The sequence below is a fragment of the Notechis scutatus genome, chromosome 4, assembly GCF_049901735.1.
Source record: "Notechis scutatus isolate UNSWTSFEM ecotype Mainland chromosome 4, rNotScu1.2, whole genome shotgun sequence".
Lineage (NCBI taxonomy): Eukaryota > Metazoa > Chordata > Lepidosauria > Squamata > Elapidae > Notechis > Notechis scutatus.
The window spans coordinates 127,585,504-127,601,648 of NC_142012.1; the positions used below are offsets into that span (position 1 = coordinate 127,585,504).

At 36.4% G+C, this 16,145-nt stretch overlaps 1 protein-coding gene across 2 annotated transcripts in view; it reads left to right on the top strand.

The window, feature by feature from the left end:
* The first annotated feature begins 1,436 nt into the window (after positions 1-1,436).
* The window catches only part of VPS8 (VPS8 subunit of CORVET complex), an 85,376-nt gene continuing 70,667 nt past the window's right edge, over positions 1,437-16,145 (top strand). The window contains exons 1-11 of one of the 2 annotated variants that reach the window (XM_026688031.2): positions 1,437-1,605; positions 4,197-4,429; positions 5,927-5,995; positions 6,390-6,520; positions 6,824-6,917; positions 7,972-8,004; positions 8,811-8,865; positions 13,730-13,854; positions 14,195-14,281; positions 14,559-14,626; positions 15,928-16,081. In XM_026688031.2, the coding sequence (XP_026543816.2) occupies positions 4,280-4,429; positions 5,927-5,995; positions 6,390-6,520; positions 6,824-6,917; positions 7,972-8,004; positions 8,811-8,865; positions 13,730-13,854; positions 14,195-14,281; positions 14,559-14,626; positions 15,928-16,081 (966 nt within the window). In that variant the 5' untranslated portion in view covers positions 1,437-1,605; positions 4,197-4,279. Of the gene's footprint in view, positions 1,606-1,671; positions 1,806-4,196; positions 4,430-5,926; positions 5,996-6,389; positions 6,521-6,823; positions 6,918-7,971; positions 8,005-8,810; positions 8,866-13,729; positions 13,855-14,194; positions 14,282-14,558; positions 14,627-15,927; positions 16,082-16,145 lie in introns of those variants that run through there. The other variant, XM_026688108.2, reaches the window with a different exon arrangement.

A 16,145-nucleotide genomic window follows, 5' to 3' on the forward strand; every position in this document is an offset into this window, starting at 1 on the left:
TTGGCTATCAGACTCCCAGGGGGCTATGCAGGGGTCACAGCTGAGATTGTTTGCATTAAGGTTGGTTGAACCTTGGGCTGATGTAATGAAGGGGCTTGGTTGTGCCATCTGCTGACAGATACTTCTATTATGTCCTGGAGGGTCATGTCTTAATCCCATCACCCTGGAGCTGAGGTCTGTTGTTTTGTAGATAGGCTGACCCAGAGGTGGTATTCAGCAGGTTCTGACCAGTTCTAGAGAACTGGTAGTGGAAATTTTGAGTAATTCCGAAAACTGGCAAATACCACTTCTGACTGGCCCCACCCCCATCTATTCTCTGCCTCCTGAGTCCCAGCTGATTGGCTGGGTCTTCTTTTGTTGCCCTGCACATGAGAACGGAGCTGGAAAGCAGGTTGGAGTGGAGTGGGGAGGGAATGGGATTTTGCAGTAACTTTCCTCCAGGAGTGGGGTGGGAATGGAGATTTTGCAGTATCCTTCCCCTGCCACGTCCACCAAGCCACACCCACCAAGCCACACCCATAGAACAGGTAGTAAAAAAAAAATTGAATCCCACCACTGGGATGGCCCAGTCTTCAATGGGCACCAAATATCTGCTGGAGGCAGGGAGCTGAGTTTCTGTCTCCCTTAAGATGTCTATTTCTCCTTTAGGGGAAATATTCTGTCTTTTTAATATTTCCTAAAATATTTCATTCTTCTAGGTGGGGTGGGTGATAACTTTCTTCAAGAGTAACCAAGAGTGATTGGGTAAATGTGGATTAATTCCCAAAGGGAGTGACCAGTACAAAAGAAAATGTTAAATTGGGTTGGTAAGGATCTGAATCACAAAATAAATCATATGAAACAGGAGTGAATCAGTTGATAAAGAGATTCTCATGTGATAGCAGTGTGAAATATAAGAAACTAGTCATATATAGATACCGTTTTGTATTCATAACAAACATTCCTAAAGCAGTATATATACTGAAAAAAAACAATTGAATAGAAAACAAGGAAAAAGAATATTTTAAAAATGTACGTTGCTTGCTGAATTTGTTGTAAACATTTGTATAAATAGTGATTTATGTTTAGGCACATAAATTTTAAATTATAAATTTAAAACGTCCCAATATATTAATTATGGCATTGTTTCCGTCCATTCCCATTTTGAGAAATAACTAAAATTGAAATACATTGAAAGCAATGGGATATATTTTGAGGCAATTTTAAGTAAAGTGTGGCATCCTGACAATGGTTTTACGTTATCCCTAAGGGAGACAGAATAGGCTTTGTTGCCCAAGACGTGCCCCCTTCTATTGCATGCATCTTTAGGTACCGTACTACTATTACTGCACTGCAAAAACGGTCTTTCAAAATGCCTTTAATGGCTATGCTGGATTGACAACGGTAAAATTCAACGCAAACACTTGCATCTTTCGTTGCTGCCAGAAGAGAGTGCCATATAAAATAGGCTCGGTTTGATACGAGTCACGGTGGACGCTTTAAGAAAGCGCCATTTCTTCGATTTCGGGCGGAAGTGAAGCCTGGAAAGGGGCCGGGGGTGTGGCAGCCGCTATCGCTACCACGAACAACCGAAGTGTCAAAAAGGGTTTCCTGGGAAGTGGCTGGGTGAGTCCGCTTTCTTCTCTGCGCGTTTAAGGACAAGGGAACCGGAGGGCTCGCTGTCGCGGCAGGGAGCCTTGGCTGGAGGGGGAACCCCGAGTCTTTCTCCGGAGAGTAGTAGCTGTCTGACGGTAGCCGGGACTCCCCAGGAAACCGACCCTTCCACGTAAAAGCAGCGGACCTTCCTTTAAAGCGGCTGGAAAATGGTCGGTGTCGATCTTTGTTATGTATGGCGTGTATTATTTCCGCCCCCCGCCCCTCCGCAGCCTTTACATCCTTGTCTTGGCTGGTTTACGCCAGGAGTCTCCAACCTTGGCCGCTTTAAGCCTGGAGGACTTCGACTCCCAGAATTCCCCAGCCAGCAAAGCTGGCTGGGGAATTCTGGGAGTCGAAGTCCTCCAGGCTTAAAGCGGCCAAGGTTGGAGACTCCTGGACTTTACGCGGTGTTGATGCTGAAATCGTGGATTGCTGCACTCGGCGGGTGCTTAGATTGAGTGGCCTCTAAAGCCCAGGCCGAGCCCTTATGCTCCGTAGTGAAAGGGTTCTGTAAAATCCGATGTGTGTAAAACACGCTGAAGGAAAATATCTGTTCACTTGAGCCTGTTTAAATCTCTTAAGCATCGGAAGGAGGCAATAGCTAACCCGCTTCCGGAAAACGAAATCTTGCCAAGTAAACTGCAGGGGCTTGTAGGCTGGCAGCCTCTGAGAAACTGGCAAGATTGAATGGGAAACGATAAAAACATAGGAGTACTTATCCTAGGGACTGAAAAACCTGCTCATGATCTGGCTGAACACTTCCGAAGTATCTTTGAGAAACCCTAGAGAACAGAAGAAGTGTCAGGCAAATTGATGGGAGGAGGGATTGTTGTATCTTTAGAAAGGGGGAAAAGAAGGATATGGGGAAACTACAGATCTGTCAGTATGATATCAAAAATTGGGAAGATTATCCCTACATTTTTTTTATGAGGCAACTTCCCACATTTTTTATGTGCAGATGCTGTAGGCACCATGTTGATTTCAACAGTTTTGAATCCACAATTTTTGCCATTTCTCTAGATCAATCCCATATCCAAAATTCTTCCCCCAAGCAATCATAGTTTCTTTAGCTTGTTCTTCTTCTAGTTTAGTTTCCAATAAATAACCATACAATTTTTTAATCACCTTTTCATCAGTACCTGTCAAAATCTTATCTAAGTCAGTCAATTTGTCATAAAATCCTTCTGTTTTGAGAACTTCATCATACCTTGAATGTATTTGCGCATATGAAAACCAATACCATAGTGCTCAAAGAGTAGTCTTTAATGGTTTTTTATCAAAGTGGAATGAATTATGGAGTGCAAACCTCTTTTTTGTTGAGTTATGTGGATTGGTGTTACTATTTTGTAGTGGTTCAATTTCTTTGGAATAAAACATGGTTTTAATCAGCTGTGGATGGAAGGAGAGTTCATCCCAGTGGTGCTCTCTTGTGTTGTGTCTCAGGGTTAGCTTCTTTTCCTCCTGGTTTTCCGTTACATTGGTAGAGACCATCAGTTCAGGGTGTAATATTAATACATCAATGATATCCAATGTTACAGCACTACCTCAGACTGTGCTGGAGATGCTGTTAGTGTTGTGCCGATGTGCATGGTGCCTGTTAAAGTCTGTGTCAGTCCTTCAAGATACGTCAGGTCAAGAAACTGACATTGCAAGGATTTCAGGAAAGTGATTGGTTTTTATAGGATATAGTAATAGGTCCTTGAAAGCCTCTCCAAGTTTCTCTGTCTCCCTTCTATCATCAGAGAAAATCAAAATGGGATTGTTTTGAATTACTTTCTCACACTTGTTTCACTGTGACTCTGTTTTCTTTCATTATTCCTATTGTCTCCACTAAGTGACTTTCATATTTTCCCCAAAGCCATTTCTAAATTCCTTTAAGGACACTGTTCTCTTGATGGGGAAGTACTATTCTTCCAGAAATGAGTTGGTGACTTAGTCCTCCTGGACTCATTACTTTTGTTAATGACCTGTTCTTTAAGTTGCTTTTTTTGTAGGCAGACTAGGTCCCACTTTGATTTTACTATGAAGGAGCCTCAAAACTGTGTTCTTTCACGTTGATTGGTTGATTGCTTGATTGCTCAGATGCCGTTTGGGTTTGAAGGCATCAGTGAATAAAGATTTTCTTATACTTTTTATTTTTATTTATTTTTACTGTGGATGTTTTACTGTTATTTTGCTTATCATGGATATTTTATTGTTTACGTGTTTTATATGCTACAACATCGCTGTAGGCACAGTATTGATTTCAACAGAATATTTAACCAAGTATCTATGACATTCTGATTTGTAAGTTGTTGAAAATTGAAAATCTTATAAGATTTGGCAATATAAAAATTAAAAGAATGAATGAAACACCCCACTTTTGCCCAGGCGCACTGGTATTTCATCTGAAACCACTGCTGTGGGTGTAGTATCACAGCTGACTTCTGGATATTGTCACACATCTGATTCATAATATATATGGACTTTAGTATTACTATTCTACAATTTGCATTTTGTAGAAGTACGGACCTTTTAGGGTGCCATAAATGGATCAATTGTTTCTATATTGCTAATTGCAGGCTATGTCAATTAAAGACTGGTGGGCAGAAACACTTTAAACTTTCCATCAACTGGCTGATTAATATTGCTGGAAATAGGAAAGATGGAAGAAGCTTTCAAAACTGGGACTCAAAGCCTTGATCCAGATCAAGGCTGTTTCTCTATGATGGATGAATCCAGTCAACAAGAAGCCCCTTCTCCCAAATTATCTATTACTGAATTGAGCAAAGATCTAGAATCAAAGAGTGAGCTGGTAAGTTGTAGCTGTCTATTACTATTGGCAGAATAGATCTTATTTGAAGTCCACTCTGCTTTTTTCACAGCTTTTTTGCGGGGGAGAGGGGCATCTGTTCTGTTGTCTGCTTTTATATTACAATATGTAATTTGCTCAAATTTGGTTCGTAAGTGTTCATAATAATAGAATAATTTTTATTTCAGTAACTCATTTCACATTTTTGTTATTAATTGCTTTTTAATGTTCCTGATTCTTTAAACATTTGAATCAAACCATAAATAGACAGACATGCACAGAAACACAGGTACAAACAGACAGACAGACACAGACACAGACACACACACACACACAGAGAATGCTATGCATGTAACTGAGCTTTCCCGCCATGGCTATTTGAAATGTGATATTGCATATACGTACTGCTTATATGTGTCTCACATAAAGAAGCTGTAAATAGCCACACATGTGAAGTGTAGTCTAGGTTCATAACCTGATAATTTTTTTAAAAAGTATTAGTCGGTGTAGCATATGACATGCTACACCATGATTTATTTAAGTATAGTTTATTACCTAAATTGTCATCCTATCAGATATGATTTTCCTTTCTTTTCTTTTTTTGACTTGATTCCAGTCTGTTGACTCTGGCAATGGCCTAGACTCTTCCATACTGTTTTCTGGAAGTGGTTTCCCATTGCTTTGTTTCTAGGACTGAGAAAGAGTGACTGGGCCAAAGTCGGTCAACTAATGTCATGCCTAAGGTCGGAATAGAATTAATGGTCTCCCAATATCTACCCTAATACCTTAACCACTACATCAGATGGCTCTCTCAGAGAATATCTTGAATCATAATTCATTCGCACAAGACATGTTCAAAGCAAGTAGCAAAATGACTTTGAATGACGTGTGAACCTACCTTTAAAAAGGCAAATGAACAGGGCTTCAGAGTGCTGCATAAATACAGCTAGTACTCAACTTACAACCGTTCGTTTAGTGACTTACAAAGGCACTGAAAAAAGTGACTTATGACCGTTTTTCACACTTACAACCATTGTGGCATCTCTATGGTCACATGGTCAAAATTCAGACGCTTGGCAACTGACTTATATTTATGATAATTGCAGTGTCCTGGGGCTATGTGATCACCTTTTGTGACCTCCTGATAAACCAAGTCAATGGGGAACTATTACTTAACAGCTGTAATGATTAACTTAACAATTGTGGCAAGAAAAGTTGTAAAATGGGGCAAAACTCACTTAACAAATATCTCAATTAGCACAGAAATTCTGGGCTCAATTTTGGTCATAAGTCAAGGACTACCTGTAAAATTCAGAAGTTGCCTATACCATTCCTTGGCTTGGATTTTTTTTTATTCATATGTTTTTGAAAGCTTTCTTTAGAAATGTCAGTTTTAGAATGAGAACAGTATTAGGATTATGATGAATCGTGTTATGAAAAGCTGACAATTTACATCCTGATAATAAAGTTTAAATATATTTTTTTCATTTCCTCATCTAGATTGATGACAAAGAATTTGACATTCCTCAAGTTGATACTCCTCCAACATTAGAAAGTATTTTGAATGAAGTAAGTTGCCCAGCGTGGTATCCATTTCCCTTTCACTTTTTCTGCTACAAAAATAGAAAACAGATAGACAAGCTTCTCAAATGCCTGCTTTTTTTGTTGCCTAGAATATAATGCTATGACATTTTAGTAAATGAAAACAGGACCCTTAAAAGATGTACGCTATTTTAATAAGGATTGCATTTATTTATGGTTTTTGTCTGTCTTTTTTCCTCCTGAAATGTACTGTTTCATAAGCAAGTCCTGTATTTATGCCCTGTCTTCAGCAAGGTGCTTTATGTGTGCCTGAGATATACAAACATTCTCAAACCTGATATAATCAATGCTAGCTTAAATGACAGTACTACTGTGCTGGAGTATAGATACAGATTTAAAGAAAATTATATATTTATTTTAGACTGATGATGAAGAAGAGCCATTTGTTCTTGAGGATCCTTCTCTTCTGAATATTGACAACATTGATACTCATTCATATGATACTTCTTCATTAGCAAGCTCTGATAGCGGAGATAAATCACACCTAAAAAGGTAACTTGTTTGCAGATTAATTCAGTTAGAAACTTTGAGAATCAGAATTGTGGAAATTATGAGTACTGACTTGGATTCTAGATTGGATTATGAGCAACTATTGCATCATAATTATTATTTTAAACACATATAGAAGTGCCTGAATATTTTCACCCTCGTGTTTGTCACTGTGATTATGTAGATGTAATTTCAGAGGTATTGCAGAAATTCTGTTGTTTCAGCATGTCAAACTGTTGAAGACTATAATTTTGGTTCATTTTGCAAATAAAATAACATGCTGTTCTGATTTTATTGTTTACATAGAAAGAAGAAACTCCGTGATTCTTTCTCCATCCATGGCTCAGTTATACGGCTGTCACTTTTGAAGGGTATTTCTACCCAAATAGTATCTGCAGCAGTAAGTTCCTTTTGTCTCTTTCTTTATGCTTGCTCTTTGTAGCAAATAAATATCAGTAATACACTAATTTGGAATAAAATAATTTCCTTTTTACTGCAAGTCTTTTATTTTATAGTTTTACTGTTGTGGCAAAATTGAGCTACTATCAATGGAATAAACAATACTTTACAAAATTAAAAATAAAAGGCAGTTTCATTTACATCATTATTTTTTGTTTGACTGCTTTCCAAAACAGAAGTTATTCCTACAAATTTTGGCAGAGATACTTTACTGCTACACAACATTCTAGGTAATCTATGCTCAGATAAGGTTATTTCTTCTGCACACTCTATTGTCCTCCTGAAATTGATGGGACTGGAAAGGAGGATTAGCTGAAAAGTGTAGTTCAAAGAAGCAACCTATTTTAATTGGGAGGACAGTAATTTACTTCAGTCTAGAATAGCTATGATTAGATCATGATTCTTGGAAAAGAGGCTGGTTAAGCATTTTCCACCTGCTAATTACATTACTAAAGCAATGTTTTTGACTTATAAAACCTTCTGTAACCATTGAAGATGGTTCATCCTGCAGATTTAACTCTAAAGAAAAAAATTGAACAGTTATATGGTCAGAGAGAGTAGATTTGAAAAGGCAGATTGGTAAACCTCAGATAAATTACTTGATATGAAGATATTTTATTTTCATGATAAGACTCATAATCCTTTAATTCATGAATAATCCAGAAAATTATTTGGGTGTGTTGATTAATATCTCAATAGTTAATTTTTTTAAATTTCTAATTAAACAACTGCTTCAAATATATTGTCCTTATTTTAAGTTGATAAGATAAAGGCTGGTATGAGGGATTATTTTAATGTGCAATACTTGTTCAGTTTTTTCCTAGTCTCAGGATTCTTCAGATATGTATAATTTGTTCCAGACTGGTTGATAGATTTGGGAATTCAGATTAAAAAAACAAAGTGGATCCTGCAAGTTTAAAGTTATATCATTTTAGGTATTCTGCATTTTAAAAACAATTGCTAATCTTCTCACTCTTTTTTTGTTATTGTTGTAGGCCAAAGTGGATGCAGGTTTACCCACTGCAATTGTAAGTTGAAAAATAATTTTATAATTCTTTATGCTTGATATTTATTTAAAAAAATTAATTAATCATTTCTTGGAGACTGCCTGGATCAGTTCCTGCAGTTTTCTTGGCAAGGTTTTTCAGATGTGGTTTGCTATTGCCTTCTCTTCAGAGCTGAGAGAAAGTGACTGGCTCAAGGTCACCAAACTGGCTTTCTGCATTAGACAGGACTGGAATTCAGTCTTCCAGTTTCTAGCCTGACACCTTAACCCAGGGGTGTCAAACTCAATTTCATTGAGGGCCGCCTCAGGGTTGTGTTTGACCTCGGGGCTGGTGTGTGTGTGGCCAGGGTGGGGGTGGCCAGCTTGATGTCACTTGTGTTGGGGGCACCTGTGATGGTCTGAGTGCTCTGCCAGTAAAAACATGGGCTCCATTTTTGTCTGTGGCGGCCTCCTGAAGTCCTCTGCCAGAGAAAATGGAGCCTGGTAGGACCATTTGCAACCCACCCAAGCTCCATTTTCGCTGGCAGAGACACTGTGGGCCGGTCCTTCGCTGTTTCCAGAGTGGCCCCATGGGCCAGATCTAAGCACTCTGTGGGATGGATCCAGCCCACAGGCCTTGAGTTTGATATCGAACTGGCTCTTATTTTGGAATGCCTAATATAAAGTATCTTTGATTTAGCTGATATTGAATCTTTACTTTCCTCTGCACAGCCCCCCGATTTGTTGCTTCTAGAATCAGTTCCTACTTATGGTTTTTAATATTTATGAATTGTTTAAACTACATCGAGTATATATTGCTTTTCAATCTAATTGTTTTGCTTGGTTTAGGCAGCATCAAGTCTGATAGCGGTAGGAACATCCCATGGTCTAGCTTTAATATTTGGTAAGTACGAGTGATTGCTAATACTTGAAGCTTACTCTGGTTTTGCTTACATACTGAAGCACAAATAAAATCCTTGTTTTAGTCTTTAGTATGGTTTGCACTGTCTTTAAGGTTAATTTATTATTGAAATATGCAACTGCAGACATTTAAGTATGGTACAGGTAACTATGGGTAATCATGTCATGGGAACAGCACATACACCCCACCCCACCCAAATTAGTATGGTCAATTATCTAGATCTTGAATTTAATAGAAAATGCTACATATAAGTAATATCTTATTAAAAGATTTCTTGGTAACCAGGATTAAAAATAAGCGTATGTTGAAATGAAAGGTGGCTTTGGGCCATTGCTTCCATTAGTGACTTTGAAACTGTCTTGTTTGGGATGCATTATTTACATTCATTGTTTTACAAACACATTGAAGCCTCAGAGAGGCTTTCAACAAATCTGTTAGTGTCTAGAGATATTTTACTGGAAATAACAGTATATGGTTGCTGTCTATTTTTTTTCCCATAATTATTTTTGGCATTTCTTTTTCAACCTTTTTCCTTATGGACTGAGAAGGCAAAGGTATAGTATGATGCATTTTGCATGGAATCTGCATGAATGGCTACACTAGTTAAGCTGCAATACAGTAGTGCTCTGAAATTAAGATACTGTAACAGGCTGTAAAGGGATGTTATAGATATATGTGTACTTCTATTTTTTTTTCTTCCAGCAGTTGGTAGTGAAGCTAGTCTAACCATTGTCTAAGTTCTGCATTTTTAAACAATTGAAATTCTTACAGGAATTCTTATAGGAAAATACTTTTTCCATAAAGATAAGAAACAAATTATACTTTTCTCCCAGCATCTTTCAAATATGTTTTGCAGCTTTCAAATTTGAAATCATAATTTTAGTTTTTTTTTTTTTTTAAATGAAGTAAAATACCATTTTTACTGATTTCCATACATATATTAGTGGACTCAGAAAGTATATGAAATATCCTTTTAATTCATACTTTTGTATGAAATATATAATTAATTTAACAGTCTGAGAGAGACAGATTGGTTTGGCAATTAAGGCAACAGACTAGAAACCAGAAGACTGTGAGTTCTAGTCCGTCCTTAGACAGAAAAGCTAGCTGGGTGACTTTAGGCCAGTCTTTCTCTATCCCAGCACATGACATCAAGCTCAGGCGACAAACTGGTTAATTGCAGCCAGTGAAATATAAGGTAATAAAGGCTATCTTTTGAAGATTTCTGATAAATGAAGAAATAATTTCACTTCTAATAAACTGGTTGTGAGATTGGACTGCCACATAATCCATTTAATAATAAAAAATAAAGAAATCCATTGCACTATTCTATATAAGTAATCCTCAACGTATGATCTCAGTCAAGCACAAAATTTCTGTTGCTAAGCGAGACAGTTAAGTAAATTTTGCCCCATTTTATGACCTTTCTTGCCACAGTTAAGTGAATCACTGCAGCTGTTAAATTAACACAGTTGTTAAGTGACTCTGCCTTCCCCATTGATTTTGACTGTCGGAAAATCAAAAAATGTGATTACATGACCCAGGGTTACTGCAACTGTCATAAATGTGAGCCGGTTGACAAGCATCTGAATTTTAATCACATGACCATGGTGAAGTGTGGAAAATGGTCATAAATAACTTTTTCCAGTAATGTAACTTCAGTCATTAAATGAACTATTGTAAGTCAAGGACTATCTGTGTTAAAGGGCGTTTCAGCATCCACTAAAATTACCACTTTTTGATCCAGTTTTTAAATTATATTTCTAATTTATTGGCTACTAATTTATCCAAAGTTCATTGCACTTTTATGAAAGCAAATAGTATTATTTAAAGTTTGTGACAGAGCCATTAGTAAATGTTTAGCAATATGTTTAAAAAAAGATATCAAGCTATAGTATATAAATGGAAAAAACATTTTAGTATATAAGGTCTGCCACAACAAATATCCTGGAATATTATTTCAGAAACTCATGATGGCCCATCACCCTCTCAAGTATGAAAAGTATTATTATCTTAAGAAAAAAAAACAGTTCAATCCACATTTCTTCAGCCTCTGAATCAAAACTTTTATTCACGCCTGGAATCCAGGAACAAACTCTTCAAAAAAGAAAATAAAAATTAATTGCAGTCAAATGAGCCCCATTACTTATGCATACAGTACTCATTTTGTTCTGAATACCTTAATAATAATTTTGAAATTATTTCAATACCTGCAGTGCATTATTGGTCAAAATCTGCAAATTGGATAATTGTTTTTTTTTCATAAGAATTGATAACTAAAGTCTAAGGCGTTTAACATTTTCTGATTCAGAGAATCAAATATTTTCTTCTTTCCTATGAAGTCTGTTTCATTTGATCGACTGCAGTCTTCATCTACTGAGATTTAGATCTAAAAGGCAAAATTTAAAGTAAAGCAATTCTACAGAAATTTATTTTTTCTATAGCAGCTCCTATGGCTTCAGGAGCAGCTATTACCTCTTGGACATAAAGGAAGGAGTAAGAATTCCTGCTTTTACTTGCCTTCTCAACTTTGTATCTGTGATTTATTACTACAGAACAATAATTTAAACCAAGAAAAATGAGATAAATTAAAAGGAATCAAAAGTTGAGGAAATAACTTCTTGTAGAGACTCTAGAATTATAAATAAAAATAAATTTGTTCTTTGTAGCCTTTTTATTGTAACTTACCCACAGATCTTCCATGATGTAGATGTCAATATCAGCATTTTATATCTTTTTTCTGAAAACCCTAAAATGTTCTGAAGTATACTTTATAAAGCAGATGTATACTTTATAAAGCAGGTATAGAGTAAAATTTATGTCTTGTGTGATGGTTGTGAGCATGTAAGACTTGCATGTTGTGTATTTAATTTCTGATAGTTGAAGGGTTTTGTCTTTTAACAGTGTAAATTGCCCTCAATTCTTTTAATTACATTTTGTTATTAGTAATTACAGTAAAATAAAACTTAGCTTTGCATTTGAGGTTCTATATACTTGCAGGGGAGCTGACTGTAAAGTAACACCTGCAGTACTCCTGTTCAATCAGCTTGTAGTGTCCTGTGGATTTATTTTTGTCTGATGATAGCATCATTTTAGATTTAAGTATTAAGACCTGTATATGCATGCCTGATCTTTATTAAGTCTAAAGTATATAGCGTTGCACATAAATAATACATTACTAAAACTTTTTATGATACTTCATCTTTCATGCAATTTCATTGATAAAGTTGGATACATCTAATATGGTTTCTAGGTCAATGGCAAATTTAGAAAGATACTGTAACTTTAAGATTGAAAGAGATTAGACATTAGAATTAGAACAATATATGGTAAAAAAATATGCAGCAGATCCAGGAAAAACAAGTCACTCTCCATCTCCCTCCCCATCTGTCTCCTGACTGAGTGTGTCTCACAGGATGACTGGAGCAGTTGTCATCCAAAATTACTCTTGAAGCTCAATTGAAATGTATTTAAAAACAATTTCACAAAAAACTGTCTAGAGCTGATCATCTACTATTGGCTTCTGACCTGTAGCTGTTAATTAATTTAATTTCAAAAGGTGAATTTTTCAAAAGTATTTGAATTACTGCACTGATTAAAAGGCTAGGATTATTTTCGCTCTCACTGATTTATATATTATATTCTTGTTATAGCTGGTGACTTTCATCTTTACAGTGTATAATGAAGGTGAAGGTTCGTTCTCTAAGCTTGTGGGTAGGTTTCCGAAACATTTCATTACCAGGTTAGGTAACATCTTCAGTGGAGTTTAGGGGATGTCAGTGTCAATGTGCTTCTGTTTACCTAGCCTGGTAACAAAATGTTCGGAAACCAACCCACAAGCTCAGAGAACAAACCTTCACCTTCATCCTACACTCAAGCTACAGATATTTGTCACTACTGCAAATAGAGTACAATGTTTGCATTCACTTTTTACCTTCTGCAAATGCTTCTTTCACCTTAAAGCTCATGCCCAGTTTAGACATCTCTAGAAACTATGATTATGCAAGCCAGAAAAGTAAAGAGAAATTATGAAAGTGTATTGTCGAAATGTTGAAGATTGCTTCATCACTTTGCTCCTGGAAGCCTATTTGACCAATAGAGCAAAGGATGAAAGACAGATTGAAGGAAAGTCTTCACAGGTTGGCCCTATGTCTGTTTCTAACCTGGCCTATTGTTAGTGAAATTAGCTTCTGTTTTCATGAGGTAGACTCTCTTTCTTCCCTTTCTTCAAGATGCAGTTTAGACAGAAGCCTTCTACCAACTATGTTATGAGCATTTTAAAAAAAGTTTATCTAATTTCCTTAACAAACATAAGTGCTTTATGAACAGCGTCTGGGTTAATTTGCTTACATAATAGTATATAATATAATACATTAAATATAAGACATAATAGTGTTTTTCCAGTTTCTACTTCTATTGTCCATCCATTGATAAAATAAGTCCTATGTTTGAAAATATTCTGTATCTTCTTTATCTTTTATCTTTAATGTCAACCTATCCATTTCTGCACAATCTAGTATTTTTAAAATCTTCTTCTATGGTTATGAGCATTTTTAATATAGTTGCCTTGGATGGAGAATCTGAGCTTAGCCCTGTTATCAGTGGGACTCTGCTACTTAGTTTCTCAGTATTCTTCCAGTACCCTGCTTACATTTAACAGCACAAGCTGTTATTCCTGGTGAATTCAAATCTGCAACAATAAACTGTGATTTGAACAACTGAGCATGTCTTTAAATTGAGCCAATTCAGTTTGTGTGGATTTACTCTTTTCTCAGTTTGAAATGTTAATTGATTACATAGTTTGTGATTCTTTTTCTCTTGTTAAATAAATTTATGTTCTGTTTAGATCCTAACCAGGCTCTTCGGCTTTGCCTGGGCAATACTGCTGTTGGTGCACAGTATGGGGCTATATCTGCTCTTAGCATCAACAGTGACTGTTCGAGGCTTCTGTGTGGCTTTGCAAAAGGACAGGTAATAATAATTTATATGCAGTACATTTAAACAGATATAGTCCCATATAAAGGGATTGCAAAGGATTACAGAGTCAATTTGATTGTAGAGAAGGATGGTTTTCAATATATAGTTTGTCATTCATCAACATTTGAAAAATGCTTCCCACTGTTCTTTCTATTGTATCTATCATATGTTTTATTATAGAATTCTCTGAAAAGAAATAAAAGGGATGATTTTCATTCAGTAATTTTTAGTTTCATTAGTTTCATCCATAGATGGCTTGGAAGATGTCCTACAGTTTTCATATTTTAATAGTAAAGATTTGTATTACAGAAAGTTAATAATATTTTACTTATAGATTACAATGTGGGATCTGGCCAGTGGAAAATTGTTACGATCAATAATAGATGCACATCCTCCAGGAACTGCAATTTTGCACATTAAGGTAATTGTTCTGTCTTGTAAACTATATATGTAGCATTATAAAGTGGTATATAAGTCTAAGTGCTATTGCTATTAAAAAGGTTACGGAGATTAGACATTTTTTACTAAAATTGTGTTTAGTTATAACAGCTGATATAGTTCTAATTTTAGGATGAATTGTATTATTGTAGTTGGCATAACAGGTACATGCTTAGTATATGGGAAAACTCGCATTGGGAGAAATGAAATGAAAATATGTAGGCTTTATAAAGAATTGAGGAAAATAATAATTTCTTTAGTTTACAGATGATCCAACTCTCGCAATCTGCAATGATAGTGGTGGTTCAGTATTTGAACTGTCATTCAAGTAAGAATATCTGATTTTATTATAACATTATTTAGTTATTTGATTATCAGATTTAGCCATCTAACTCAACACTGACTATTGGCAGCATAAACCATGGTACTTGAAAGTGAAACAAAAATCAAAATGATCAGAACAGAAGAGAACAAATATATTCCATGGCAAATGGATGTAATACAATCTGGGTGGACATACCTCAATCTATTTTAGACATCGAGGAAGAAGCTAGATTTTTAAAGTTAACTTAAGGGTTAAGACAATTCAAAATATCTTTGGAGATGGTTAGAGAAAAGGCATTCTTCCTGGGTCCCATCAGATGACATTCTCTTGGTGCCCCTGAGACTGATGTACAGGGAGAAGCTACACAGGGGCATTCTGATCCAAGGCACTTGCAAAAGCCCTTTCTAGGCAGAAATCAAAAGTCTCATTCAGACTGCCTGTCAAGCCTTCAGGAAAATCCCAAAGCTTCCTCTGAAAATGTTCAGATCTTGGGATGGGCTGATCTAATAGATCTCTGGAGGGGAGTGGTACCTTTGAATGAAAAGCAGTCTGAAACACAAGCAGAGAATAACCCTGACCAACGACTGATGACTTTCACCTTCAAATTGTGTCACAATTGCCCTAAGACCAAAAAAAACCACAAAAAAACCCAGATCTAATCTGTGCTTGCTTCTATGAGTCAGGCCCTTTATGACTTGGCTCAGATCCATGGTTGCCATGGCAGCCACCAACTCCTGAGCCACTCCAGCTTGTATGTCACATTAGGGCAAGTTAAAATCTCCAGAACTATGAGGCTCCATTACCAGTGACAGCCAAGCATCTCAGGCAGGCAAGTCAGTGTGCAAAAGGAAGGCTGGTACAAGAGCAACAAAACCAGCTGCTTCCTAGAACCCAACTTTAGCATTGGGTCTCACATCTGACTGTCCAGTTGCCTTTTGAAAAAGCACCTTTGGGATGTGATGACTGAGACCTGGATGACTGAGAATCTCCATAGACATTTAAATTTTGATTGTAGTTTGTATACTCTTTGGCAAAATGACATTTCCTTTATTACTTTTTTCCTCAATAATTATCTACTGTACCATTGTTCATAGGATCAGATGTAGTGCTATCAGAACCATATAAAAAGTAACTGCAGGAGGAAAAAATATCATATTAACTGCAGGACTCAGACACAATTTTCCTATCACTCCTGGGATCATATCTACCCTATTTAAATCGTGTGGCTTATACATTTTTAAAAAAATGCTATTTAAGTATGTTGCTGCATGACATGTATCTAAATTTGTCCCATTTTCATTCAGGAGAGTCATGGGTGTGAGAACGTGTGAATCTCGCTGTTTGTTCAGTGGTTCGAAGGGAGAGGTTTGCTGCATTGAGCCTTTACACGCAAAGGCTGAGCTGAGAGACCATCCTATCACCCAATATTCTCTGCTAGCTATGGCTTCCTTGACAAAGGTAACCTCCCTTCCATAAACACTCCATTTAGAAATGAATATTTTAAAAAGATAGTAAAATGCAG